Below are 27,074 nucleotides of genomic sequence, written 5' to 3'. Positions count from 1 at the left end.
TTGGTGTTTTGGAGGTTCTCACAGACACAAGATTCCCAATGATATGTTGATATGAACCTTGGCAAGGAGGAACCTCCAGTCCAAGGTGCTCTCCTCATGTTTTTTCCTCAAAGCAGGATTTGTCATTCTCAGGGTGTGGCTGGATGGAGGAGGAGGAAAAGCCCCGAAGATCCTGCAGGAGGAGGGGCTGCAAACCCAGCCCAGGGAGCTGTGGGGAGGAAAGAGCCCCCCTGAGCCAGGAAGGTGGCTGGAGATCCAGCCGGAGCACTGAGCTTGTGGAGAAGCCTCATGGCAGGGAGAAGCCCCACAAGTGCTTGGAATGTGGGCAGGGTTTCAGCTGCAGCTCCAAGCTGATCCGGCACCAGAGGATCCACACTGGGGAACGGCCCTACGAGTGTGGGGAGTGTGGGAAGGGATTCAGCCACAGCTCCACCCTGATGCAGCACCAGGTGATCCACACTGGGGAACGGCCCTACACCTGTTTGGAATGTGGGAAGAGCTTTGGGTGGATCTCAGACCTGAGAAGACACCAGCGCATCCACACCGGGGAGAGGCCCTACAAGTGTCCCCAGTGTGGGAAGAGGTTTCAGACCAGCTCCGATCTCCTCAGACATGAGCGGATTCACACAGAGGAGAGGCCCTTCCGCTGCCCTGACTGCGGGAAGGGCTTCAAGCAAAACTCCCACCTCACCAGGCACCGGCGCATCCACACCGGGGAGAGGCCCTGGGAGTGTGGGGAGTGTGGGAAGAGCTTCTCCAGGAACTCAAACTTGACCCAACACCAACGGAGACACCACTAAGGGAAGCCCTGTGAGTGCCCCAAGTGAAGGAAGAGCTTGGAGTGAGGGCAGAGCTTCATGGTCTTCTCCAGCTTCGTCCCCCATGGGAGGATCCAGGCTGGATGATCCCCAGTGACCCCCGTTGGGCAGAGCCCTGGTGCCCCCGAATGGGGAATAAAACAGGGAGGAAAACAATGGAGCTGATAAAGGGGCCGAGATCTGAGGCCTGACTGAGCAGCAACTGTGGGAGATACAGACACAGTTTAAGTCTCCCTGGGCAAGAAGTGACCAAGCAACCTGTTGTGAGACTTTGTAATAAGATAATGTTCCCAGGTGCCGTGATGTCATGAAGAATGTGTAACCAATGGGAAATTGTTAGCAAACATCGAGCCCTATCTGAGCACCACACAAGTAAAACCCTGTATAAACACCTGGTACCCTCAATGAAATTGGCTTCTGGTCTAAACTCGGCTGTCCCCGTCTCTCCATCGTGGATAAGCCCTGTTGTGGGTGATCCCCGTTGGGTGGGGGGAAGGTGTTGGAGGGATTTCTTTCCCTTCTCCTTGTGCTGCTGTGTTTGGTTGGTAATAAATTCCCTCCGTGTGCCCAGGCTGGGTCTGTTGTCCCCGTGCCGGGGGCAGAGTGACAGCAGGGCTGGGGGGACACAGAACCCCCCCGAAATCAGCGTGGGGACAGAGACCACGGGGAGGGGCTGTGGCTGGCTGCGGCTCAGGAGCTCTGTGTGCAGAGAAAAAGGGGTGACACTGGGCTGGGGGCCCCGGGGAAGGAGCATACACGCTCTGGGGGAGGGGGGACGCCTCTCCCGGGACCCCCCTGACCTTCTTGCCCAGGTAGAAGCCGAGCCCCGGCGCCAGGAAGATGAAGCCCAACTCGGAGTCCCTCATCCCCATTGGCATCTTGCTGCAGACAGCGTCTGGCGACATCTCTGGGGGATCTGCAGGGGTCAGGGCCCCCCAAAACCGCTCACAGACACCCCACGCCCCTCCGAGCACCCTCCCAGTCACCCCCAGGCCACCCAGGACCTCCTGAAACCTTCCCAAGATCCCTTTCCAACCCCCCCAGCACCCTCCAAAGCCTCTCCCATTCCTGTCAGGATCCCACCACCCCCTTCCAGTTTTCCCCTACAGCCCCAGGATCCCCAAACCCACTCCCAGTCACTTCCCAGCCCCACCAGGACTCACCCAGACCCCTCCCAGTCTCTTCCCAGCGCAAATAACCTCATCCCAACCTCTGCTTTTCCATCCCCAATCTCCTTCCAGCTCCTCCAGGCTCACTCCAATCCCTCCCAGTCATATCCAGCGCCCCCAAACTCCCTCCCAGTGTCCACCAGGACCCCCAGAACCCCATCCCACCCTCCCCAGCATCCTTGAAACCACTTCTCAGCCCTTCCACACCTCCAAGCCCCTCTCCCAGCTGAAACCAGGCTGTCTCCAACTCCCTACCAGTTGCTCCCAGCACATCCCAGTGGCTCTCCCAGCGCCCCCAATTCCTCCCCTGTACCCCACTGCCGGCTCAGGGGGTGCTCCAGGCTGATGTGCTCCACTTGGCAGCTGCAGGTGAGCCCGCGCCAGGGGGGTGTTTCCAGTAGCACCAGGAGCTGGTAGGTCCAGTCCTTGTTGGGGACCATGTCGATGGCCACCACAGAGAGCTCCTGCTGGCCCTGGAACCACCTCAGCTGGGTGTGGGCATGGTAGAAATCCATCACGGAGCAGCCCCGGGCTGGGAGCTCGAGGGCAGCAGCAAGATGGATACGCTTGGGGACACTGGGAGAGAGCGGGGACAGACTGGGATCAGCTGGGGAAAACTGGGAGGGAGAGGGGAGGTGTGGGGTGGCCTTGGGAGGGACTGGGAATGGACTGGGAAGGACTGGGGTGGCACTCAGAGAGATGGGAGGGGATGGGGAGCACTGGGAGGGAGGATGGAGGTCTAGGAGTGAACTGGGAATGAACTGGGAATGGACTGGGAGGGACTGGGGCGGCACTGGGAGGAACTGGGAACGAAGTGCGCGGCACTGGGAGGCCGAGTCCAGTGCGGGGCACTCGGCGCTGCGGGTCTGCCTGGCAACTGATGAGTCATCAGAGACACGCGCTCTGATTGGCTGAGAGGCGGCAGCACCACGCTAGGCTGAGATGGACAGCCGGGAGGCACTGGGAGAGACTGGGATGGACTGGGAGAGCCACGGGGGTCAGTGGCAGGGACACAAGGTCTCGGGGATGGGCACAAGGAGGGCTGAGGGCTCTGGGCCGATTCCAGGGAGGTTTTGAGGGGCTCCAGGGTCATTGGCAGGGCAGGGCCCGAGGGGACACGCTCTGCCCCGCGCTCACCTCGGCGCTCCGTGAGGAACGGGCTGAGATACTCGTGGTTGTACCGGCACAGCCAGTCCGCCGCAGCCCTTTTTTGCTCCATAACGTCTGGGTCGCTGTTCCAGTACCTGGCTGCTGTCTCCCCATAGGGGGTGAACCCCAAAAAGTGCCCCACGTCGCAGTCGAACATCGCGTACTGCTCCCGATTGTAGATGAACCTGCTCAGGTACCTCACCTTCTCCGTGCCGTTCATGAAGTGACACTCGGACTTTCCCACGTACTGGAACACCCCTGTGTGTGCAGGACACAGGTCCGGGGGTGCCCCCCCAGCAGCCCCAGAGCTCCGGGATCCACCCCGGATCCCCACTCCGCACCCCCTGTGCCCCAGGGCCGCCTTGGATCCCTCCTGCCCGAGCTGCCACTTCCTCTTTTCCATTCTTCCCCCATTTGCCCTTCCACATCCTCTCCCCTCCGACTTTCAGCCTCTCCCCAACTCACTTTTGGGGTCCCATTCCACCCCTTTCCCACCCTTTTCTATCAATCCCTAGCCCCCCTTCCCGCTCAGTTTTGGGGTCCTACCCTCCCCTTTTCCCCATTTTCCCACCCTCTCCCACCCCTTCCTCACCTGCCCCCAATCCTCAGCCCCTCCCGCTCTTCCTTTCGGGGTCCCCTCCTCCTCCTGCCCCTGCAATTTCGGGCTCCCACCGCCCCCTTTTCCCCATTCTCCCCCCTGTCCCACCGCCTCCCGCCCCCCCCCGCTCTCCCGAGAGCTCCGCGCCCGCAGCCGGGGGGGCTCCCAGCACCACCAGTGCCACCAGTACGGCCCCAGCTGCCGCCACTCGCCCCATGGCCAGCGCCGCCCAGGGAGCACCAGCCCCAGAGCGGCCGCGCTGCGCTGGCAGCACCAGTCCGGAGCAGCGCGGGCTCAGCAGCGCCGCGCGCTCTCATTGGCTCCGAGCACTTTTGGGCACCGATTGCCGAGGCTCTGCCGCACAACCGATGACTCCTCAACTCCTCGCGCTCCCATTGGCTGCAGCGCGTTTTGGCTGCGTTTGGATTGGCTGAGCGGTTCCGGGACGCTGCAGCCCCGGCTGGGGCTTTTCCAGGCACGGGGAGCCTTGGGGCGCTGCGCAGCTGGGAGCTCAGCTGTGCCCAGAAATGTGTGCCCGGCTGCGCGGGGTCTCAGGGGTGCCCGTGGCGAGGGGTGACGCTGGCCCCATGCCAGGCACCCCCCAGAGCCGCTCTGTCCCTGCCCCCCGCAGCCGCACAGGGACAGAAAATGGAACCGAGGGTTCCTGCCTGGGGACAAGGAGCGGGAGAGATCCCTCAGCAAATCCGGCACGGACACAACGGACCCGGCCCGGGCACAGGGAGGGAATTTATTACCTCTCCCCAGTGTGGGTGTTCTGGAGTTCCATCAGGGTGGAGCTCCAGCTGAAACCCTGCCCACATTCCTTGCACTTGTGTGGCTTCTTGTGACTTGTGCAACCCCTCCTCCTGCAGGATCTCCAGGGCTTTTCCTCCTTCTCCATCCAGCCACACCCTGGGAATGACAAATCCTGCTTTGGGGAAAACCAAGGTGGGAGCGCCTTGGAGTAGAGGCTCCTCACTGCCCTAGTCCATCCCTAGAAGTCAGCAGGAGTCTTGTGTCCATGGAAATCTCCACTAGATCAAGGTTCAGCCCAAAACAACTCTCCCAGGAGTTCCCGATCTCTGATCTCTCCACTTTTGGCGTTCCAGAGGTTTCCTTTCCTTGGGATGATGGGGGTCCAATGGCTCCAGGGGCTCGCCCTTTCCGGCGTCTTGCTTAGGGATGATCCAGGGGGTTTTGGGGGTCCATGGGGTCCCTTCTGCCCTGATGCTCTACTTTGAGGTCCCAGGGGTCCCAGGGGTCCCTCCTCTCCAGGCTCCACCCCTTTCCAGCCAGCCGGGGTTCCCCCAGCTCCAGGATCACCCCTCTCTGCTCTCCCCACTCTGGGGGTCCCAGGGGTTCCTCTCCTCTGCTGCCCCGGGGGTCCCCAGGACCAATGTCCTCCCCCTGGTGACAGTGGGCAATGGCCACGTGGACTCCCAAAGATCCCCCCAAGGGGCTCAGCTCTGGGGTCCTGCAAGATCCAAACCTACACACACACACACACACACACACAGAGAAAAAAAAAAACACCATCCCAGGGTTTATGTGGGCCTCCCAGACGATATTTGGGGCTCAATTCCACAATCTGCAAGCTCCAAACACACCCCAATAAAAAAACCCTCTCAGGGACCCCCCGAGAGATTTAGGACGAGCTCCCCCTCCCCTCCCACGTGCAGGATGAGCTGGGGGCAATGGTACTGGGGCCAAGGGTGCTGCGGCCACAGGGGGCACTGGAACCTCCTGTTTCTCCTCCTTTTCCTGCTCCTGCTCCTCCTCTTCCTGCTCCTCCTTTTCCTCTCTCCCTCCTCCTCCTCCTTCCTCATCCCACCTCCTGCCCAGTTCCTGCCTTCTCTATATTTAGAGTGGAGAACCTTGCTTGTTTTTAGAACGAGAACAAAGATCCCAGATGGAACACGGCTTGCTGGTTTTAGCCAGAAGTGTCAGTGACTAAAGGTCATGTTTGCTCTGCTTTGGTGCCGTCCTTGTTCCTCCTCAGTGTTCAGGCTGGGCTATGGGGTGTCCTTGTTTGCTGCATTTTCAGAGCTCCTCCTGGATCCTTTGGGCAACAGGCTGTGCCCTGGGAGGGCTCTTTGTGCTCCTTTGTGACACAGGAGAACCTTCCAGGCGGTTTCTGCGTGAGCTGCTGCTGTGATGTCACAGGAGCACTGCCATGTCCCCGAGGTGTTCCCGTTGCTGTGGCACACGGAGGCCTCAGTGTCCAGAGTGGCTCTGGGCACTGCTCGTTGCCGGAGGATCCTCCTGCCCGAGGCATTCTCAGCAGCCAGCCCACCCCTGACGGGTGTCCTTCTGTGCTTGCAGGGCTACAGTCTGCAGACGTGTGCAGTGCAGCCAAAATGATCCAGCACGTGGCTGCTGCAGCTTGCACGCTGTACTCTGTGGCGTATGTGGGGTATTTTTTAACCCACTTGGCACGTAAGTCGAGGTTTTCCCTCGGTGCTGTGGCTTTGGGCTTGCTGTGTGCTTGCTGTTCTTCCTCTGGGCCTGAGCTGACTTTGTAACCAAATTGCCATGAAGACACCATTGCTTTGGGAGAGCTCCTGGCAGCAGCTGCAGCTGGAAAAGGGGGTGTCTGCAGCCAGCGGGGCATGCACAGCATTTGCAATGAGCCCTGGGGGGTTCTGTTCCCTCAAGCGGGGAGTCTGTGGCAGCAGAGCCTGGAACTGCCTGTCCAGCCAAGAGCTGACCCAGCCCAGTATTTTGTGCTGTTCTCTTGCTGTGTGAAGGGACTGTGGCTCCTGGAGGGACGCTGTGAAAGCAAAATGCTCTCTCGGGGTTGCCTTGCTCCGGGGCATTTCCAACCACAGGCAGTTGTTTTCCTGACAGCATCTGGTTCATGTTCCCTCTTCCCTTGCAGGGCACCTCATGAGTGGATCCCGAGCAGCTCCTCCTTCGGTGAGTGGGAAAGGAACCTTTGGTGTTTGGAATTGTGCAGCAAGTTGTGAGCTCGGCATGTGGCAGCCGAGTGCCAGCCTGGGAGGCTGAAGGAAAGTTCCTGTCAGTGTCCTTGCAGCAGCAAAGGGATCCCTGGGAGTTTTCTCCTTTTCTGCTGAAGAGCTTTTGAAGAGCTGCAGGTCTGGTTTTGCAGGCAGAGCATTGCTACCTGGCTCTAGCCATGGTGGAATATGGAATTCCCAACAATAAGGGGCAATGTCGACTTTAGCCCATTGTTAGTTGGAACAGCTCCGAACCCAATTTCTGCTTAGTGCAGCTGGATGTGCAGCTGAGGGGAAATAAGGTGATAACTGAGACAAAACTTCCCGTCCCTCACGCTGCGGTCTGTCCACAGGGCACAAAAGCAGCACCAGCACCTCCTCTGGCTCCCTCTGCTTCCAAAGAGGAGGCCAAAGAGGAGGAAGGCAGCAGTGAGCTTCCTGCTGTTCTAGGGGACGATGGTGAACGTCCCTCAGTGCCGGGAGATGACAGTGAACTTCCCGCTGCTCTGGGAGACGAGGGCGAACATCCCGCGCTGTGGGAACACAACGGCGAGGCTCCTGCGGTGTGGGACAAGGACAGTGGACAACTCCCGGCGTGGGACGAGGACAGAGGACATCTTGTGGCTTGGGAAGAGGAGGGTGAACTTCTCCCAACATGGGAAGAGGACAGTGAACGTCCCCTGGCTTGGAGAGATGATGGCGAACCTGCAGCGTTTTGGGAAGAGGACGGAGAACCTGCAGCGTTTTGGGAAGAGGACGGAGAAGCTCCCTGTGCTTGGGAAGAGGACACTGAACCTCCCTCGGCTGTGGGATCCTGGGCTGAACATTCTGACAGCAGCACAGCCCTGCAGCCAGAGGGGAGAGGGGAGTGGTGCCTGATGCAGCTGAGTACGTCTGCTGTGTTCCTGTGTGCCAGAGCAGGGTGCTGTGTGTGTGTCTCGGCATCAGCTGCACCCAGTGCTGCTCTGCAGCTGAATGTGCCAGGGTCATTTCTTGTCCTTCCCCAGCTGAGACCAAGGGGCTGACGGCCCCAGGGAGGGGGGCTGCATTCTGGCTCTGCTGCAAGGCGGCGTCTCACTCTGGGAGGGAGCGTCTTCCACGTGGTTTCTTTCAGGGAACACCGTGAGCCTGGCGGAGCCTGCCGAGAAATACCTGGAAGTGGAGCAGATTGGCCAAGGGTAAGTGCACGGCAGTTACTTCTGCACAAGCAGGTCCAGGTGTTGTGCTGGTGCAGGATCAAGTGAGAAGTCAGGAGAGCTCCAAACACCTCCAGACACTGGGGCGCCATCCTGCTGTCCCTCAGTCCTGATCAGAATTGATACCTGTGCTCACAAGGCACCGTCAAAGGCCCCTGAGGCTGGCAGTGTCCTGCCTGCAGCAAGGAGCAGGACCTGGAAGATCTTCTGTCCCTGGAATTGGATTGCCTAAAAGAGCCACTCACCATCTGGTGACTGTCAGAAAACAGTTCCCAAGGAGATTTCTTTCAAATATTTTGCTTCAAAAAATATCCTCCGGTCAGGATTAACAACCTAATGATTTAGAAACAGAAACCAGAGCTGAACTAATAAGTGCTCTATTCTAGCACACGTAGTAGAGCCCATACATTCAGTAACAGACACAGAGCTGATGCACTCTGGGGGAAAATGCATCACCTGCCTGATGGCAGGGCCCTTGTGGATCCCTCAGGTCTTAGGCAGGAAATGGGAAAGGATGGAATGCATTCTTTTCCAGTTCTTTAGACACCCATTGCTCACTTCAGGTTTTGAACTAAAGCAGTGCAGCGTGGACATTTGGGATTTGCTCCAGCCCAATTCCTTGGTGTTGGGTCTCAGTTTTCTGTGGCACACCTTGCATGGCAGAGGGCTGGTGGCTGCTGCGCTGTTGTTGGAAGGGTCGATGCCCCCAGGTGTTTGTGAACGCTGCAGGCAGCAGAGATCTCCTGTCTGGGCTGGCTTTCACTGCCAGGGCCTAAAGCGCTGCTTCTTTCTTCTCTGCTGTTTTGTCTCCAGGGCTTTCGGAACCGTTTCTAAAGGACTCGACAGGGCCACTGGAGGAGAGGTCAGTGTCAACACGCCCAGCACGTCTGGCAGCTCTCCAGGGCTCTCCCCTCTGCTGGGAGCTGTGGCTGCAGCTTTGGGGGCCAGCAGAGCTTTCCTGCACAGACTGCTCCTCTGCAGGCAGAGCCGTGTCAGCCTGCAGAGCACAGCTGGGACAGACTTGGTCCTTCTGAAGTGCCCAAAGGAATGCAAGGAGGGCAATGGATGTGTGTGTTCGGTTTCTTGTGCAACCCCAACCAGAGCAGTTGCATTTGAAATCATGACCAAATCCCATAGAACTGCTAAAGGGTTCCCAGCTGTTTAGCTCTGTTTGCACAGAACCAGAATTACCTCCTGCTTGCAAAATGTGTTTGAACTATAATGAGAGTGTTGAGGCCATTTGAGAAGACTGTAGGTGCAGAGAATGTGGTTAGAGCTTGGAGGCTGACAGCTGAGGGGCCATTTCTGCAGAGCCTGCAAGGCCAAATGTCTCTGGCCATGTGTCCTGAAAGCAGCCCCCAGCGAGCAGAGCAATGGGCTGTGGGAATGGCACTTGCTGAGCTCTGGTGTCCCATCCCAAGGCAGTTTGGCACAGCCCGGCTCCGTCGCCCCAAAAAGACTTGCTCCGTGTTTGCTGCGGCCTCCTGCCACAGACTCCTCCAGTGAAAGGTCTGCAATGTCCCTTCAGGTGGCCATAAAGAAAATGAGTCTGAGAGGGCAGAACAGGGAACGAGCTGTGAATGAGCTCCTGCTCCTGCAGGACAAGAAGAACCCCAACATTGTCAGCTCTTTGGACAGGTGAGTGCTTCAGGCCTTATCCAATGCCCGGGCCCTGCCTTAACCTTTCCTGGCATCCGTAGTTTGTAGCCTGTTTTGAAAATGCCTGACCCAGATGTATTTTCCTAAATCAACAGCCTGGCAGTTCGCTCCCTCCATGTGCTTTTGTTGCTTTGGTTTGGTTTCCCCTTCAAGTTGACCCTGTTTTCTGTGTCTTACAACAAGTGCTGGTAAACCACAGCAGAAATTATTTCCCTTGGCTTCTTCTTCCCAGCCCTTTCCCATTGCTGCAGATGCCAGGAAGACCAGGTTCTTGTTCCCAGAAATGCCTCGTTTGCCCATTTGTCACTGGCCTTGCCTGTTTCTGAAGGGACTTTCTGAAAGGTTTTCTGACCCCTTTTGTCCCAAGTGCTGCCCGGCCTCCTCCCCTGGATAACCCTGGGAGCTGTGTTGCCTTGTTCTGCAGGGAAGGGTGGAACTGATGAGTTCAGAAGCTGAACCAGCTGGGGGCCAGTGTTGTGGTTCCACATTGATCTGTGGAACCGGAATCTGTGCAGTTTAGCCTTTGCTAAACTGCATTTTTCACCTGCTTGCCATCTCAGGCCTCTCCTTTCTCACAGGGGTCTCCTCCTTTAGACTGTGCAGATCCCAAGGGCTGTGCAGCCTGGCAGGAATGTCTCTCCATCGGATTCTGTCCTCATTGACAAGTGACCTGGCAACAAAACTCCACTCCAGGCTTTTCCATGGGGGAATTGAGCACTGCACATTGGTCTCCATGCCACTGCTTTCCTCTTCCAGCTTCCTTGTGGATGGAGATCTCTGGCTGGTGATGGAATACATGGATGGAGGAACTTTGCAGGATGTTGTCAGACAGACACGCATGGCTGAAGGAGAGATGGCAGCTGTCAGTCGGGAGGTGAGGGATCCTGCCTGTGACTGCCATGCCTTGGACACGATGGTCCTTCCCAGCAGGGCGTGAGAGCAGGAGTGGCTCCAGGCTCAGGGTTTTGTTTCTCTGTTGTTTTCATGAGCTGGCGAAGAAAGAGCCCCTGCAGTGAACGGCCTGCCAGCAGCACTGCACTTCTACTCTGTTCTTGTTCTCTTTCCTGCTGTTGTGGCACTCTCTCTCTGTTTTGGATTTGATGTGCTGTTCTCAGCTTTGCCCTGAACCGTTTGCCTGGAGCTTGTCTGCAGTGCACTCCTGGCCTGTCACAGCAAAGTCGCTGCTGGCAGAATTCTAAACTGTCCTTTCTTGTGTGATATATTCCGGCCATTGGTTTTTACCCTCGTGTTTCTTGTTCTCTCTCAGTGTCTGCAGGGCCTGCATTTCCTCCATTCGAACCGGGTGATCCACAGAGATCTGAAGAGCTCCAACATCCTTCTGGGAATGGACGGCTCTGTCAAGCTGGGTGGGTGTTCCTGGCCAGGCACGGCGCTCCCGGGGTGCGGCTGTGGGGCTGCTTCCCAGTGACGGCCAGAGCCCCACAAGGGCTGCTGGGGGCACTGCCCGGCCCCTGCTGCCAGCTGAGAGCGGCTGCCCCTGCAGAGAGCTCAGGAGAGGAGCAGGCTGTCAGGGTTGCCTTTGCTCTGGGAATGGCCCTCCCAGAGGGGACGGGAGTTGGAATCTGAAGCTCCAAGGGAATCAGTAAAAGCAACTGCATGAAAGCTGAGGGTTTCTTTAAGGGTCCAGTTCAGTTCCATCTTTCCTTGGCTACAGCCCTGAGGACTTTTCCAGCTGACTTCACTGCTGCATTCTCAGACTGAGAGCGGGGAGTCTTTGTGCTTGGTTTCCTCATTCCAGCTGCCTTTGACAGTGTTTGCTTCTGTCCTCAGCTGATTTTGGCCTCAGCGCTCAGCTCAGCCCTGAGCAGGACCAGCGCAGCTCCAGGGTGGGCACTGCTCACTGGATGGCCCCAGAAGTTGTCACCAGTTCTCCTTACGGCCCCAAGGTGGACATCTGGTCCTTCGGCATTGTGACCATTGAGATGGTGGAAGGAGAACCTCCTTACTTCAAGGAAACGAGGGCCATGGTAAGAGGCCAATTCTCCAGTGGTTGCAGAGGCCTGTGAGCACAGGGTGAGCCTGCACTGGGAGCAGCAGCTGGAGGTTTCTGCACATGGGGAAGGGAATTCCCAGAGGACTGGAGTCTCAACACAGACACATATTCTGCATTCTCCAGACACAATTTGCTTTGGGATTTACGTTGTTGCAGTTCTTCTGGCTGTGAGGATGACCTGAAAATGTGAAGAAAGTGCACCAGCTCTTTACAGTGGCTGCGGCAGCACCAGGGTTTGGGTTTTTTGGTTGGCATAGAAAAATGAGCTGTGAGCAGCATCTCTGCCAGGGAGGAAAGTGCCCCTGGAGCTGGGGCTGGGAAGCCGGGGTCGATGTGAGCACTTGTGGGTGGGAATGAAGCTGGCAGAGCGCTGAGTTTGCTTTTCCTGCAGGCTCACGCTCTGATCCGGCAGAACGGGACCCCGCAGCTGCAGGAGCCCAGGCGCCTGTCGGCTCTGCTGCGGGACTTCCTCGAGTGCAGCCTGGAGCCGGACGAGGAGCGGCGCTGGTCTGCCCAGGAGCTGCTGCAGGTGAATGCCAAGCGGCTGCAGGGGAAGCAGCAGCGCCAGGGAGGGGTTTTCTTGTGGGGCCCCCTCCGATGGTCTCCGGTCTCGCTGCTTTCCACACGCAAAGCAAGCAGAATCCTCGCCTGGTTTGGCTTGGCAGGGGCCTTTCGAGGTCATCTGCACCTGGGGCCCCACAGCGAGCAGGGCCATCTTCAAGCAGGTCAGGTGGCTCAGAGCCCTGCCTGACCTGAGCTTGGATGTTCCCAGGGAGGAGGCACCTCCCACATCTCTGGGCACCTTCTGTCAGTGCTTCTCCACTCTCCTGCTAAAAAAATTCTGCCTTAGATCTCATCTGAGCCTGCTTCCCTCTCCTGAGTTTCAGACCATTTCCCTTTGTCCTGTTGCAACAGAGCCTGTGAGGAAGTTGACTCTGGAAAGTAATGGTTCATTTCTTTCTTTTTTCTCCTTTGGGCAGCACCCATTTTTATCATCAGCCAAGCCTCTCTCCAGCCTGACCCCTCTGATCACCGCAGCGAAGCAACTGAGGCAGCAGAGGAGGAGATGAAGCACTGGAGGACAGCGTTTAGTTACAGTAGTTAGTTAGGACAACTAGTTAGTTATGGTAGTTAGCAGTGCTAGTTAGTTATGGTAGTTAGCAGTGCTAGTTGGTTAAGGTAGTTAGGACAGTCTGTTTGTTACGGCTCTTATGACAGCCTGTTTGGTATGGCAGTTTTTTGAATAAAAACTCTCTTAAACCTCAACTCCCTTGACGTGTCCCTTCCTTCTCCCTGTGTGACTCAGCTGCCCGGAGCAATGTGAGGGGAGAGCGGGCCCAGCCTCGCCCAGAGCTGAGCCCCAGCAGAGCCCTGGCAGAGCCCAGAGCAGCCTTGGCATCTGCAGAGTCAGCCTGGAAGGAGGCGCTTGGAGCCTTCTCGGCTGCACCCCACTCTTGGTTACAAACGGTGGGTGGTGGAAAATGCCACCGGCTCTGCAAGAGGGCAGAAGGGGCCCGGGGAAGGCCCAAGTGCTCCATGCAAGGGAAAAACCTGCCCTGGGTTTGTTATAAAGCACTATGTAGTTGGTGGCTTTTGCTTTTTTGTCTTGACTTCTGCAACTTATTCCTAATCACAACATGAAACATGAGCTGATTTTGATACACTACAGTTTGTAATCACTTTTAACTGCTTTTGCTGTCGTACGATTTGTCAGCTTTTTGTGGCCAATGCCCTGGCCCCTGTGTCGCTCAAATCCTCAGAACATCATTCATGGATGACATTTTAGTTTGTGGACAGTGTGAAAAACATACATTATAGTTTTGGCTTTTGCAAAGTATTGAAATGGATGCTACGTGTTGTGCATTAGAATGTTAACTTTTGCAGAAGTTGCTGCAGTTGTGAAATAATAACTAATGCTTTTATTTTTGTAGCTAACTGACAAGAATAACTCAGAGATATTTGTGAAACAGCTAATGTTGATTTAAAGTACTTGTGGAAGTAGCTAAAACCGTCTGCATGGCCAGATAACATTTAAGGAACGAGTGTGATGAGGACCCCTGCCGCTGACCCTTCGACTGTCAATAACTGTCGCCTGCTGATGTGGAAACCCAGGGCACTGGGAATATTTCTCTGTCTGCTCTGGGGTGCCCTGACCCCCAGGGGAGCACTGACTTTGACCCTCATTCATGGAGAAAACTTCCAAAGCCTCAAGGTAAACTAGAAACCTCAAAAGTGTGAAAGAGATTGTAGAGAATTGAAGAGACTAGTGTAGTATGTCACATGGGTGAGACATTTAGGTTTTAGGATTTTTAGTATGTTATAAATGGAGTCAAGATGGAGGATATAGGGTGTTGTCTTGAGTTCCCTTCTTCTTTCTCCTTCCTCTTTCTTCTTGCCTTTAGGTGGTATCTTGTAATTGGGTAGAAAAATGCACATGAAAAATCCAGGTCTTTAAGGCTCAGTTATTGGGTTAGAAAGGAAAATAATTTAGGTGTTTCTACTTAATTGGGTAGCTTAGTTTTTGATTAGACTCAAAATGCCTTGTGACAAGAGATTGTTAGTCACTTTTGTGCTGTTTTTCCTGCACACAGAGTCTGGTGCAGACAGTGTGCTGAAGTTTTGATAAGGTAACAATAAACAGAAGCTGAAGACCAAAGAAGTCCAATGCATCTCTCCTTCCTGACACAGAACTGCTCCAGGAGGGTCTCCCCTGCCAGGGGAGCCCCCAGGGAGTTGCCCAACTTGGGGCCTGCAGACTGACAGCTGAAACCAGGGATCAGGGGGCTGTTGTGAGGAAGTGACACAAAACCCTCAGAACAACAATCCACAATTCCTGCACGTACTCTAGAAAGGCGGCTTGGGGCTCAAACCAACTTCAAGAGTTCCTGGAACAAGTAAACGAGTTCAAAGAAATCTTTCAATGTGTACAATCTTTATCAATATGTTTTTGAACAATAAAATGGAAAAAATAGATAAGAAGAGTTGCTATGGCTAACCAGTGTGCCTCTGGCAATTGCCAAACACCCACCGCTGTTATTGATTTGCATCTAATTATCCCTTCTTAAAGTTTTAAAAATTCTAAAGCATGAGGCTCATTTCTCACCAAACCCAAGGTACTCACCCCTTGCTTTCTTGCAAGCCATTGCCAATCCTCAATTTCATCTGGATGGAGGAGAATGACACTGCAATGAAAACAAGGAAAAGGAAGATGCACTGGTGTGGAGGCCCGGGAGCCTACCATCAGAATCTCAGTCCCTCAGCTGTGGAGGACTGGTCCCAAACAAGAATAGATTTCAAGGTTATGGGGAGAAGCTTGCTTCTCCCATAGATCTTTGCAGGCACATGCTGATTTCTGTAAAGTTATGTTACCCCATTGGCCCGTTGGCCTAATTACCCTAGTTCAACCCCTGTCACCTATTTCGATTAGTCCCTAGAATGTTCTCCTCTCTCTGTCCCTCCACTGGCCCAAGTTTAGTGCATTTCCCTGCCTCTGTTTCCCTATTAGCTGACACGACCCTTAACCCCTCCTTTGCACCATTTTCCCCCATATCCATTGGACCCTGACCCTCAGCTCCACCCTCACTGCCCCATATAAAAACCCCCTGTTCCCTCAGCTTGCAGCCTGTCTTTGTCCCTGGTCCCTGTTCAGCTGTGTGCCCTGTTCCTGTTCCAATAAACCCAGTTTGCTGGAGATCCTACAAAGACCCATCCTGCCTACTTTGTCAGCTTTATAAAGTCGCCGTGAGCTTTGGGCTCATCAGTGCCGGACGCTCCAAGGGCCTTGGTAGTGCCAGGATGCTACAGACTGGGACAGCCAGGCAGGTGAGGAGGAAGTCACTGCCCCTTTGCCCCTCTCTCCTGCTCCATCTCCCAGCCCAGCATCGCCCCTGGCTGCAGGACAACCTCGCTGCTGACGCCGTCCTGCCAGGGATGGATTGAGGGGATCTCCTTCCCCTTCCCTCTGGCACGGACGCAAATCCCAGCTTCTTCTCTGCCCTGCTTCCTCTCCTCATTCTCTCCTTCATCCATCTACGTCTTTTCCCATTTCCTTCCTCCCTCGTTCCTTCTTCTTCCTTCCTCTCCTGCCTTTTCCTTTTCCCTTCTCCATGTCCCTAACTCTCCTTGTCCTTCCTGCCCCAGTCACGGAGCTGCGGACAGGGACCAGGGAGAACAAATTCTTGCCACAGAACCTCGTGGAAGAGGCCATTTGGAACGGCTCCACGGCACAGGAATGCAACGGGGAGGAAAAGCCCCAGAGATCCCACACGAGGAGGGGCTGCAAACCCAGCCCGGGGAGCTGTGAGGAGGTAAAACTCTCCCTGTGCCGGGAAGGGTGTGGGGAATGTGAGAAGAGCTTCAGGCAGAGCTCAGCCTATTCCTGGTGCCTCCTAAAACGGCGGTGCTGGATGCAGAGATCCATAGGGCTGCAGAGATTCCCCTGCAGATCCATGGGGATGCAGAGGTCTCCCTGCATATCCATGGGTGTAATATATAATTTAAAATAAATTCGTGCTCAGGACTAAAAAAAATACAGTATCTTTTTAAATGGAATCAAGTGACAGAAAGAACAATATATACAAGATGAATTCCTGTCTCAAAGGATGGTTACTCTGAAGGATTATTCCATCTAGAAGATAGGCATTGAACTGATAAGATGAATATTCTTAGCCAGAACAAAAAATTCGAGAGGATTGCCATCTAACGAGACTTCAGCAGAGTATTCCGGGAAAAACTCTGCACAAGAAAAGAACATGCATTAATATGTGGAAAGGGGCAAGACCAATGAGAGGGAACAGGAAGAGCCCTCAGGAATCCTACTACCTCTGAAAGCAATAAAAATAAAACCCTGTGGAATCAGTACCTTGTGAACTGCCAGAGGTACGGGGCTGTATAGCCTGAAACCAGCTCCGATCGCCTGGCTCGGCGCTGTTTTGCTTGTGGCTTTTCCAATTTTTATTTGACTTGATTTAATAAATTCCTCTAATTATTAAATTGACAGATTCATTGATAACAATGGGGCTGCAGAGATCCCCCTGCAGATCCATGGGGATGCAGAGATCCCCCTGCAGCCCCTGGAGGAGCCAGGCTGGAGCACGGGGATGCCTGAGAGGAGGCTGTGACCCCGTGGACAGAGGGGCCCCCGCTGGAGCAGCCTGTCCTGGAAGGAGTGACCCCGTGGCACAGTGACCCACGCTGCAGCACTTGGAGGGGGGCTGTGCCCCAGGGGATGGACTCCGGTTGGAGAAGTTCCTGGAGAAGTCTCCGGTGGGAGAGACCGCAGGCTGCAGCAGGGGAACGACTCCTGTCCCTGGGCAGAGGGAGAAGCCACGGGGGATGAACTGAGCATGGCCCCATTCCCTGTCTCCTGCACTGCCAGGGGAGGAGGTGCAGCTGGAAGGAGGGAGGCGTGGAGAAAGCTGCATTCAAGGCTCTTCATTGACTTCTCATTATCCTGTTGTTGTTGGAACACAGAATGTCCCTTGGACACTCTTGGATGTTCCGGGCCCAGGTCAGAAGCATTTGAGACGCTGATATGCAACTGGAAACCCCTGTGGCTTTGAATCTGACCCATGGAACAATTTACCAACCTTGCAGGAAGAACAAGAAATCACACAAGTTTAGATATTATTGTAGAAGTAGTCACAAAGTGAAAGGAAGAACTTCTGACTGCTGTACAGGGGGGGTTTAGGCCTTGTACAGAGGGGTCTGAGTTTTGTACATGGGGGTCAGAAGTTCTAAGATGAAGGGACTTGGGCGTGCCCTGTCCTCCTTCTTTCTCCTTCCTAACCTCCATGTTCATGGTGATGTTGGCACTCACAGATTGGTTTAGAGTAGAAAGTCACCATTCAATATAGGTGATAGGCATTGGGGTAAAACCACAAACATTCAACATGTCATGGATGATATAAAAGATGGCACCAGCCCCCTGGGAGTCAGTGTGTGCCTTTGTCTGACCTGCTGAACGGACCGCAGCAGCTCAGGAAGAAAATCTTTTAGATAACATACAATAAACTACCTTGAGACCAGACGAATGAAGACTACTGAGTCTTTCTTTGAAGGCACAGGCTGGAGGAGAGACTTTTCCATCTTTCAGGGCCACCCCAATCTGGGGGTGAGCCCTGACACACAGTTTGTAACCAAGAGTCGGGTGCAGCCGAGAAGGCTCCAAGCGCCTCCTTCCAGGCTGACTCTGCAGATGCCGAGGCTGCTCTGGGCTCTGCCAGGGCTCTGCTGGGGCTCAGCTCTGGGCGAGGCTGGGCCCGCTCTCCCCTCACATTGCTCCGGGCAGCTGAGTCACACAGGAAGAAGGAAGGGACACGTCAAGGGAGTTGAGGTTTAAGAGAGTTTTTATTCAAAAAACTGCCATACCAAACAGGCTGTCATAAGAACCGTAACAAACAGGCTGTCCTAACTACCTTAACCAACTAGCACTGCTAACTACCATAACTAACTAGTTGTCCTAACTAACTAGTGTAACTAAACGCTGTCCTCCAGTCCTTCATCTCCTCCGCTGCTGCCTCAGTTTCTTTGCTGCGGTGATCAGAGGGGTCAGGCTGGAGAGAGGCTTGGCTGATGATAAAAATGGGTGCTGCCCAAAGGAGAAAAAAGAAAGAAATGAACCGTTACTTTCCAGAGTCAACTTCCTCACAGGCTCTGTTGCAACAGGACAAAGGGAAATGGTCTGAAACTCAGGAAGGGGAAGCAGGCTGAGACTAGGTCTGAGGCAGAATTTTTTTAGCAGGAGAGTGGGGAAGCACTGACAGAAGGTGCCCAGAGATGTGGGAGGTGCCTCCTCCCTGGGAACATCCAAGCTCAGGTCAGGCAGGGCTCTGAGCCACCTGAGCTGCTTGAAGATGGCCCTGCTCGCTGTGGGGCCCCAGGTGCAGATGACCTCGAAAGGCCCCTGCCAAGCCAAACCAGGCAAGGATTCTGCTTGCTTTGCGTGTGGAAAGCAGCGAGACCGGAGACCATCGGAGGGGGCCCCACAAGAAAACCCCTCCCTGGCGCTGCTGCTTCCCCTGCAGCCGCTTGGCATTCACCTGCAGCAGCTCCTGGGCAGACCAGCGCCGCTCCTCGTCCGGCTCCAGGCTGCACTCGAGGAAGTCCCGCAGCAGAGCCGACAGGCGCCTGGGCTCCTGCAGCTGCGGGGTCCCGTTCTGCCGGATCAGAGTGCGAGCCTGCAGGAAAAGCAAACTCAGCGCTCTGCCAGCTTCCTTCCCACCCACAAGTGCTCACATCGACCCCGGCTTCCCAGCCCCAGCTCCAGGGGCACTTTCCTCCCTGGCAGAGATGCTGCTCACAGCTCATTTTTCTATGCCAACCAAAAAACCCAAACCCTGGTGCTGCCACAGCCATTGTAAAGAGCTGGTGCACTTGCTTCACATTTTCAGGTCATCCTCACAGCCAGAAGAACTGCAACAACGTAAATCCCAAAGCAAATTGTGTCTGGAGACTGCAGAATATGTGTCTGTGTTGAGGCTCCAGTCCTCTGGGAATTCCCTTCCCCATGTGCAGAATCCTGCAGCTGCTGCTCCCAGTGCAGGGTCACCCTGTGCTCACAGGCCTCTGCAACCACGGGAGAATTGGCCTCTTACCATGGCCCTCGTTTCCTTGAAGTAAGGAGGTTCTCCTTCCACCATCTCGATGGTCACAATGCCAAAGGACCAGATGTCCACCTTGGGGCCGTAAGGAGAACTGGTGACAACTTCTGGGGCCATCCAGTGAGCAGTGCCCACCATGGAGCTGCGCTGGTCCTGCTCAGGGCTGAGCTGAGCACTGAGGCCAAAATCAGCTGAGGACAGAAACAAACACTGTCAAAGGCAGCTGGAATGAGGAAACCAAGCACAAAGACTCCCCGCTCTCAGTCTGAGAATGCAGCAGTGAAGTCAGCTGGAAAAGTTCTCAGGGCTGTAGCCAAGGAAAGATGGAACTGAACTGGACCCTTAAAGAAACCCTCAGCTTTCATGCAGTTGCTTTTACTGATTCCCTTGCAGCTTTAGATCCCAACTCCTGCCCCTCTGGGAGGGCCATTCCCAGAGCAAAGGCACCCCTGACAGCCTGCTCCTCTCCTGAGCTCTCTGCAGGGGCAGCCGCTCTCAGCTGGCAGCAGGGGCCGGGCAGTGCCCCCAGCAGCCCTTGTGGGGCTCTGGCCGTCACTGGGAAGCAGCCCCACAGCCGCACCCCGGGAGCGCCGTGCCTGGCCAGGAACACCCACCCAGCTTGACAGAGCCGTCCATGCCCAGAAGGATGTTGGAGCTCTTCAGATCTCTGTGGATCACCCGGTTCGAATGGAGGAAATGCAGGCCCTGCAGACACTGAGAGAGAACAAGGAACACGAGGGTAAAAACCAATGGCCGGAATATATCACACAAGAAAGGACAGTTTAGAATTCTGCCAGCAGCGACTTTGCTGTGACAGGCCAGGAGTGCAGTGCAGACAAGCTCCAGGCAAACGGTTCAAGGCAAAGCTGAGAACAGCACATCAAATCCAAAACAGAGAGTGCCACAACAGCAGGAAAGAGAACAAGAACAGAGTAGAAGTGCAGTGCTGCTGGCAGGCCGTTCACTGCAGGGGCTCTTTCTTCGCCAGCTCATGAAAACAACAGAGAAACAAAGCCCTGAGCATGGAGCCACTCCTGCTCTCACGCCCTGCTGGGAAGGACCATCGTGTCCAAGGCATGGCAGTCACAGGCAGGATCCCTCACCTCCCGACTGACAGCTGCCATCTCTCCTTCAGCCATGCATGTCTGTCTGACAACGTCCTGCAAAGTTCCTCCATCCATGTATTCCATCACCAGCCAGAGATCTCCATCCACAAGGAAGCTGGAAGAGGAAAGCAGTGGCATGGAGACCAATGTGCAGTGCTCAGTTCCCCCATGGAAAAGCCTGGAGGGGAGTTTTGTTGCCAGGTCACTTGTCAATGAGGACAGAATCCGATGGAGAGACATTCCTGCCAGGCTGCACAGCCCTTGGGATCTGCACAGTCTAAAGGAGGAGACCCCTGTGAGAAAGGAGAGGCCTGAGATGGCAAGCAGGTGAAAAATGCAATTTAGCAAAGGCCCAGATCAATGTGGACCCACAACACTGGCCCCCAGCTGGTTCAGCTTCTGAACTCAGCAGTTCCACCCTTCCCTGCAGAACAAGGCAACACAGCTCCCAGGGTTATCCAGGGGAGGAGGCCGGGCAGCACTTGGGACAAAAGGGGTCAGAAAACCTTTCAGAAAGTCCCTTCAGAAACAGGCAAGGCCAGTGACAAATGGGCAAACGAGGCATTTCTGGGAACAAGAACCTGGTCTTCCTGGCATCTGCAGCAATGGGAAAGGGCTGGGAAGAAGAAGCCAAGGGAAATAATTTCTGCTGTGGTTTACCAGCACTTGTTGTAAGACACAGAAAACAGGGTCAACCTGAAGGAAAAACCAAACCAAAGCTACAAAAGCACATGGAGGGAGCGAACTGCCAGGCTGTTGTTTTGGGAAGAAACAGCTGGGTCAGGCATTTTCAAATCAGGCTACAGACTACAGATGCCAGGAAAGGTTAAGGCAGGGCCCGGACACGGGATAAGGCCTGAAGCACTCACCTGCCCAAAGAGCTGACAATGTTGGGGTTCTTCTTGTTCTTCAGGAGCAGGAGCTCATTCACAGCTCGTTCCCTGTTCTGCCCTCTCAGACTCATTTTCTTTATGGCCACCTGAAGGGACATTGCAGACCTTTAACTGGAGGAGTCTGTGGCAGGAGGCCGCAGCAAACACGGAGCGAGTCTTTTTGGGGCGACGGAGCCGGGCTGTGCCCAACTGCCTTGGGATGGGACACCAGAGCTCAGCAAGTGCCATTCCCACAGCCCATTGCTCTGCTCGCTGGGGGCTGCTTACAGGACACATGGCCAGAGACATTTGGCCTTGCAAGCTCTGCAGAAATGGCCCCTCAGCTGTCAGCCTCCAAGCTCTAACCACATTCTCTGCACCTACAGTCTTCTCAAATGGCCTCAACACTCTCATTATTATTCAAACACATTCTGCAAGCAGGAGGTAATTCTGGTTCTGTGCAAACAGAGCAAAACAGCCGGGAACCCTTTAGCAGTTCTTCGGGATTGGGCCATGATTTCAGATGCAACTGCTCTGGTTGGGATTGCACAACAAAGCAAACACACACATCCATTGCCCTCCTTGCATTCCTTTGGGCACTTCAGAAGGACCAAGTCTGTCCCAGCTGTGCTCTGCAGGCTGACACGGCTCTGCCTGCAGAGGAGCAGCCTGTGCAGGAAAGCTCTGCTGGCCCCCAAAGCTGCAGCCACAGCTCCCAGCAGAGGGGAGAGCCCTGGAGAGCTGCCAGACGTGCTGGGAATGTTGACACTGACCTCTCCTCCAGTGGCCCTGTCGAGTCCTTTCGAAACTGTTCCGAAAGCCCTGCAGACAAAACAGCAGGGAAGAAAGAAGCAGCGCTTTAGGCCCTGGCAGTGAAAGCCAGCCCAGACAGGAGATCTCTGCTGCCTGCAGCGTTCACAAACACCTGGGGGCATCGACCCTTCCAACAACAGCGCAGCAGCCACCAGCCCTCTGCCATGCAAGGTGTGCCAGAGAAAACTGAGACCCAACACCAAGGAATTGGGCTGGAGCAAATCCCAAATGTCCACACTGCACTGCTTTAGTTCAAAACATGAAGTGAGCAATGGGTGTCTAAAGAACTGGAAAAGAATGCATTCCATCCTTTTCCATTTCCTGCCTAAGACCTGCAGGATCCACAAGGGCCCTGCCATCAGGCAGGTGATGCATTTTCCCCCAGAGTGCATCACCTCTGTGTCTGTTGCTGAATGTATGGGCTCTACTACCTGTGCTAGAATAGAGCACTTATTAGTTCAGCTCTGGTTTCTGTTTCTAAACCATTAGGTTGTTAATCCTGACCGGAGGATATTTTTTGAAGCAAAATATTTGAAAGAAATCTCCTTGGGAACTGTTTTCTGACAGTCACCAGATGGTGAGTGGCTCTGTTAGGCAATCCAATTCCAGGGACAGAAGATCTTCCAGGTCCTGCTCCTTGCTGCAGGCAGGACACTGCCAGCCTCAGGGGCCTTTGATGGTGCCTTATGAGCACAGGTATCAATTCTGATCAGGACTGAGGGACAGCAGGATGGCGCCCCAGTGTCTGGAGGTGTTTGGAGCTCTCCTGACTTCTCACTTGATCCTGCACCAGCACAACACCTGGGCCTGCTTGTGCAGAAGTAACTGCCGTGCACTTACCCTTGGCCAATCTGCTCCACTTCCAGGTATTTCTCGGCAGGCTCCGCCAGGCTCACGGTGTTCCCTGAAAGAAACCACGTGGAAGACGCTCCCTCCCAGAGTGAGACCCCGCCTTGCATCAGAGCCAGAATGCAGCCCCCCTCCCTGGGGCCGTCAGCCCCTTGGTCTCAGCTGGGGAAGGACAAGAAATGACCCTGGCACATTCAGCTGCAGAGCAGCACTGGGTGCAGCTGATGCCGAGACACACACACAGCACCCTGCTCTGGCACACAGGAACAGAGCAGACGTACTCAGCTGCATCAGGCACCACTCCCCTCTCCCCTCTGGCTGCAGGGCTGTGCTGCTGTCAGAATGTTCAGCCCAGGACCCCACAGCCGAGGGAGGTTCAGTGTCCTCTTCCCAAGCACAGGGAGCTTCTCCGTCCTCTTCCCAAAACGCTGCAGGTTCGCCATCATCTCTCCAAGCCAGGGGACGTTCACTGTCCGCTTCCCATGCTGGGAGAAGTTCACCCTCCTCTTCCCAAGACACAGGATGTCCTCTGTCCTCCTCCCATGCCAGGAGATGTCCACTGTCCTTGTCCCACACCGCGGGAGCCTCGCCGTTGTGTTCCCACAGCGCGGGATGTTCGCCCTCGTCTCCCAGAGCAGCGAGAAGTTCACTGACATCTCCCGGCACTGAGGGATGTTCACCATCGTCCCCCGGAACAGCAGGAAGCTCACTGCTGCCTTCCTCCTCTTTGGCCACCTCTTTGGAAGCAGAGGGAGCCAGAGGAGGTGCTGGTGCTGCTTTTGTGCCCTATGGACAGACGGCAGCGTGAGGGACGGGAAGTTCTGTCTCAGTTATCACCTTATTTCCCCTCAGCTGCACATCCAGCTGCACTAAGCAGAAATTGGGTTCGGAGCTGTTCAAACTAACAATGGGCTAAAGTCGACATTGCCCCTTATTGTTGGGAATTCCATATTCCACCATGGCTAGAGCCAGCAAGCAATGCTCTGCCTGCAAAACCAGACCTGCAGCTCTTCAAAAGCTCTTCAGCAGAAAAGGAGAAAACTCCCAGGGATCCCTTTGCTGCTGCAAGGACACTGACAGGAACTTTCCTTCAGCCTCCCAGGCGGGCACACAGCTGCCACATGCCGAGCTCACAACTTGCTGCACAATTCCAAACACCAAAGGTTCCTTTCCCACTCACCGAAGGAGGAGCTGCTCGGGATCCACTCATGAGGTGCCCTGCAACGGGAGAGGGAACAAGAACCAGATGCTGTCAGGAAAAAACTGCCTGTGGTGGGAAATGCCACGGAGCAAGGCAACCCCGAGAGAGCATTTTGCTTTCACAGCGTCCCTCCAGGAGCCACAGTCCCTTCCCACAGCAAGAGAACAGCACAAAATACTGGGCTGGGTCAGCTCTTGGCTGGACAGGCAGTTCCAGGCTCTGCTGCCACAGACTCCCCGCTTGAGGGAACAGAACCCCCCAGGGCTCATTGCAAATGCTGTGCACACCCCGCTGGCTGCAGACACCCCCTTTTCCAGCTGCAGCTGCTGCCAGGAGCTCTCCCAAAGCAATGGTGTCTTCATGGCAATTTGGTTACAAAGTCAGCTCAGGCCCAGAGGAAGAACAGCAAGCACACAGCAAGCCCAAAGCCACAGCACCGAGGGAAAACCTCGACTTACGTGCCAAGTGGGTTAAAAAATACCCCGCATACGCCACAGAGTACAGCGTGCAAACTGCAGCAGCCACGTGCTGGATCATTTTGGCTGCGCTGCACACGTCTGCAGACTGTAGCCCTGCAAGCACAGAAGGACACCCGTCAGGGGTGGGCTGGCTGCTGAGAATGCCTCGGGCAGGAGGATCCTCCGGCAACGAGCAGTGCCCAGAGCCACTCTGGACACTGAGGCCTCCGTGTGCCGCAGCAATGGGAACACCTCGGGGACGTGGCAGTGCTCCTGTGACATCACAGCAGCAGCTAACGCAGAAACCGCCTGGAAGGTTCTCCTGTGTCACAAAGGAGCACAAAGAACCCTCCCAGGGCACAGCCTGTTGCCCAAAGGATCCAGGAGGAGCTCTGAAAATGCAGCAAACAAGGACACCCCATAGCCCAGCCTGAACACTGAGGAGGAACAAGGACAGCACCAAAGCAGAGCAAACATGACCTTTAGTCACTGACACTTCTGGCTAAAACCAGCAAGCCGTGTTCCATCTGGGATCTTTGTTCTCGTTCTAAAAACAAGCAAGGTTCTCCACTCTAAATATAGAGAAGGCAGGAACTGGGCAGGAGGTGGGATGAGGAAGGAGGAGGAGGAGGGAGAGAGGAAAAGGAGGAGCAGGAAGAGGAGGAGCAGGAGCAGGAAAAGGAGGAGAAACAGGAGGTTCCAGTGCCCCCAGTGGCTGCAGCACCCTTGGCCCTGGGACCATCGCCCCCAGCTCATCCTGCAGGTGAGAGGGGAGGGGGAGCTCGTCCCAAATCTATTGGGAGGTCCCTGAGCGGGTTTTTTTATTGGGGTGTGTTTGGAGCTTGCAGATTGTGGAATTGAGCCCCAAATATCGTCTGGGAGGCCCAAATAAACCCTGGGAGGTTTTTTTCATTCTGTGTGTGTGTGGGTGTAGGTTTGGATCTTGCAGGACCCCAAAGCTAGCCCCTTGGGGGGATTTTTGGGAGTCCACGTTGCCATTGCCCAGGGTCACCAGGGGGAGGACATTGGTCCTGGGGACCTCCGGCGGAGCAGAGGAGGGGAACCCCTGGGACCCCCAGAGTGGGCAGAGCCTAGAGGGATGATCCTGGAGTTGAGGGACCCCCGGATGGCTGGAAAGGGGGGAAGCCTGGAGAGGAGGGACCCCTGGGACCCCTGGGATCTCAAAGTAGAGCATCAAGGCAGAAGGGACCCCATGGCCCCCCAAAAGCCCCTGGATTATCCCTAATCAGGATGCCGGAGAAGGGGGAACCCTTGGAGCCATTGGACCCCCATCATCCCAAGGAAAGTAAACCTCTGGAACGGCAAAAGTGGAGAGATCAGAGATAGGGAACTCCTGGGTGATTTTTTTTTTTTTTTTTTTTTTTTTTTTGGGCCGAACCTTGATATAGTGGAGATTTCTATGGACACACGATTCCCAATGACTTCTTGAGATGAACTTGGGCAAGGAGGAACCTCCAGTCCCAGGTGCTCTCCTCTTGTTTTTTCCCCAAACCAGGATTTGTCATTCTCAGGGTGTGGCTGGATGGAGGAGGAGGAAAAGCCCCGGGAGATCCTGCAGGAGGAGGGGCTGCAAACCCAGCCCAGGGAGCTGTGGGGAGGAAAGAGCCCCCCTGAGCCAGGAAGGCAACCAGAGATCCAGCTGGAGCTCAGAGCTGGTGGAGAAGCCTCATGGCAGGGAGAAGCCCCACAAGTGCTTGGAATGTGGGCAGGGCTTCAGCTTCAGCTCCAAGCTGATCTGGCACCAGGGAATACACACTGGGGAACAGCCCTATGAGTGTGGGGAATGTGGGAAGGGATTCAGCCACAGCTCCAAACTGATGCGACACCAGAGGATCCACATTTGGGAAAAGCCCTACGATTGTGGGGAGTGTGGGAAGAGATTCAGAAGAAGCTCGGCCCTGATCCAGCGCCAGGTGGTCCATACTTGGGAACGGCCCTATGAGTGCTTGGAATGTGGGAAGGGCTTTGGGTGGAGGTCTGCCCTGAGAAGACACCAGCGCATCCACACCGGGGAGAGGCCCTACGAGTGTCCCCAGGGAAGAGGTTTCACACCAGTTCCGATCTCCTCCTACATGAGCCGATTCACACAGAGGAGAGGCCCTTCCGCTGCCCCGACTGCGGGAAGGGCTTCAGGCGAAACTCCCACCTCACCTTGCACTGGCGCATCCACACCGGGGAGAGGCCCTACAAGTGTGGGGAGTGTGGGAAGAGCTTCTTCAGGAGCTCAAACTTGACCCAACACCAACGGAGGTACCAGTAAGGGAAGCCGTGTGAGTGCCCCGAGTGAGGGAAGAGCTTGGAGTGAGGGAAGAGCTTTGTGCGCTGCTCCAGCTCCATCCCCCATGGGAGGATCTGGGCTGGATGATCCCCAGTGACCCCCGTTGGGCAGAGCCCTGGTGATCTGTTGTCTTGGTGATCCCTGTTGGGAAGACACCTGGATGGAGTGCTCCACATCTTCCTGGCTCCCCGTGGGCACCTGGATGAACCCCTGGCAGGAGCATCCATCAGGACACAGACCAAAAATGGGAATTCCCTGGGGAGAATGGATTTGTTGACTTTCAACCCCAGGACATCTTTTGCATTACGTCCTCTC

The 27,074-nt window shown here is 55.3% G+C and overlaps 1 protein-coding gene and 3 pseudogenes across 1 annotated transcript; 2 read left to right on the top strand and 2 right to left on the bottom strand.

Moving 5' to 3' along the window:
• LOC137467576 (uncharacterized) overlaps window positions 1-27,074 on the bottom strand; it is a 441,429-nt pseudogene that overhangs the window by 315,797 nt on the left and 98,558 nt on the right.
• LOC137467579 (zinc finger protein 345-like) lies at window positions 128-26,761 on the top strand (annotated as a pseudogene).
• On the bottom strand, window positions 1,509-3,954 carry LOC137467589 (class II histocompatibility antigen, B-L beta chain-like; the record flags this gene model as incomplete). The annotated part of the gene is given in 6 exon segments (XM_068179068.1): window positions 1,509-1,517; window positions 1,610-1,725; window positions 2,301-2,513; window positions 2,516-2,563; window positions 3,125-3,394; window positions 3,843-3,954. Coding segments are annotated over 6 exon segments (768 nt in total), but the record flags the coding sequence as incomplete, so codon positions are not given.
• On the top strand, window positions 4,598-16,747 carry LOC137467580 (serine/threonine-protein kinase PAK 3-like; annotated as a pseudogene).

This window comes from Anomalospiza imberbis, unplaced genomic scaffold, assembly GCF_031753505.1.
Source record: "Anomalospiza imberbis isolate Cuckoo-Finch-1a 21T00152 unplaced genomic scaffold, ASM3175350v1 scaffold_69, whole genome shotgun sequence".
Classification (NCBI taxonomy): Eukaryota; Metazoa; Chordata; class Aves; order Passeriformes; family Viduidae; genus Anomalospiza; species Anomalospiza imberbis.
Note: the sequence above shows the minus strand (reverse complement) of the source record. Positions and strands in the feature narration are given on the sequence as shown.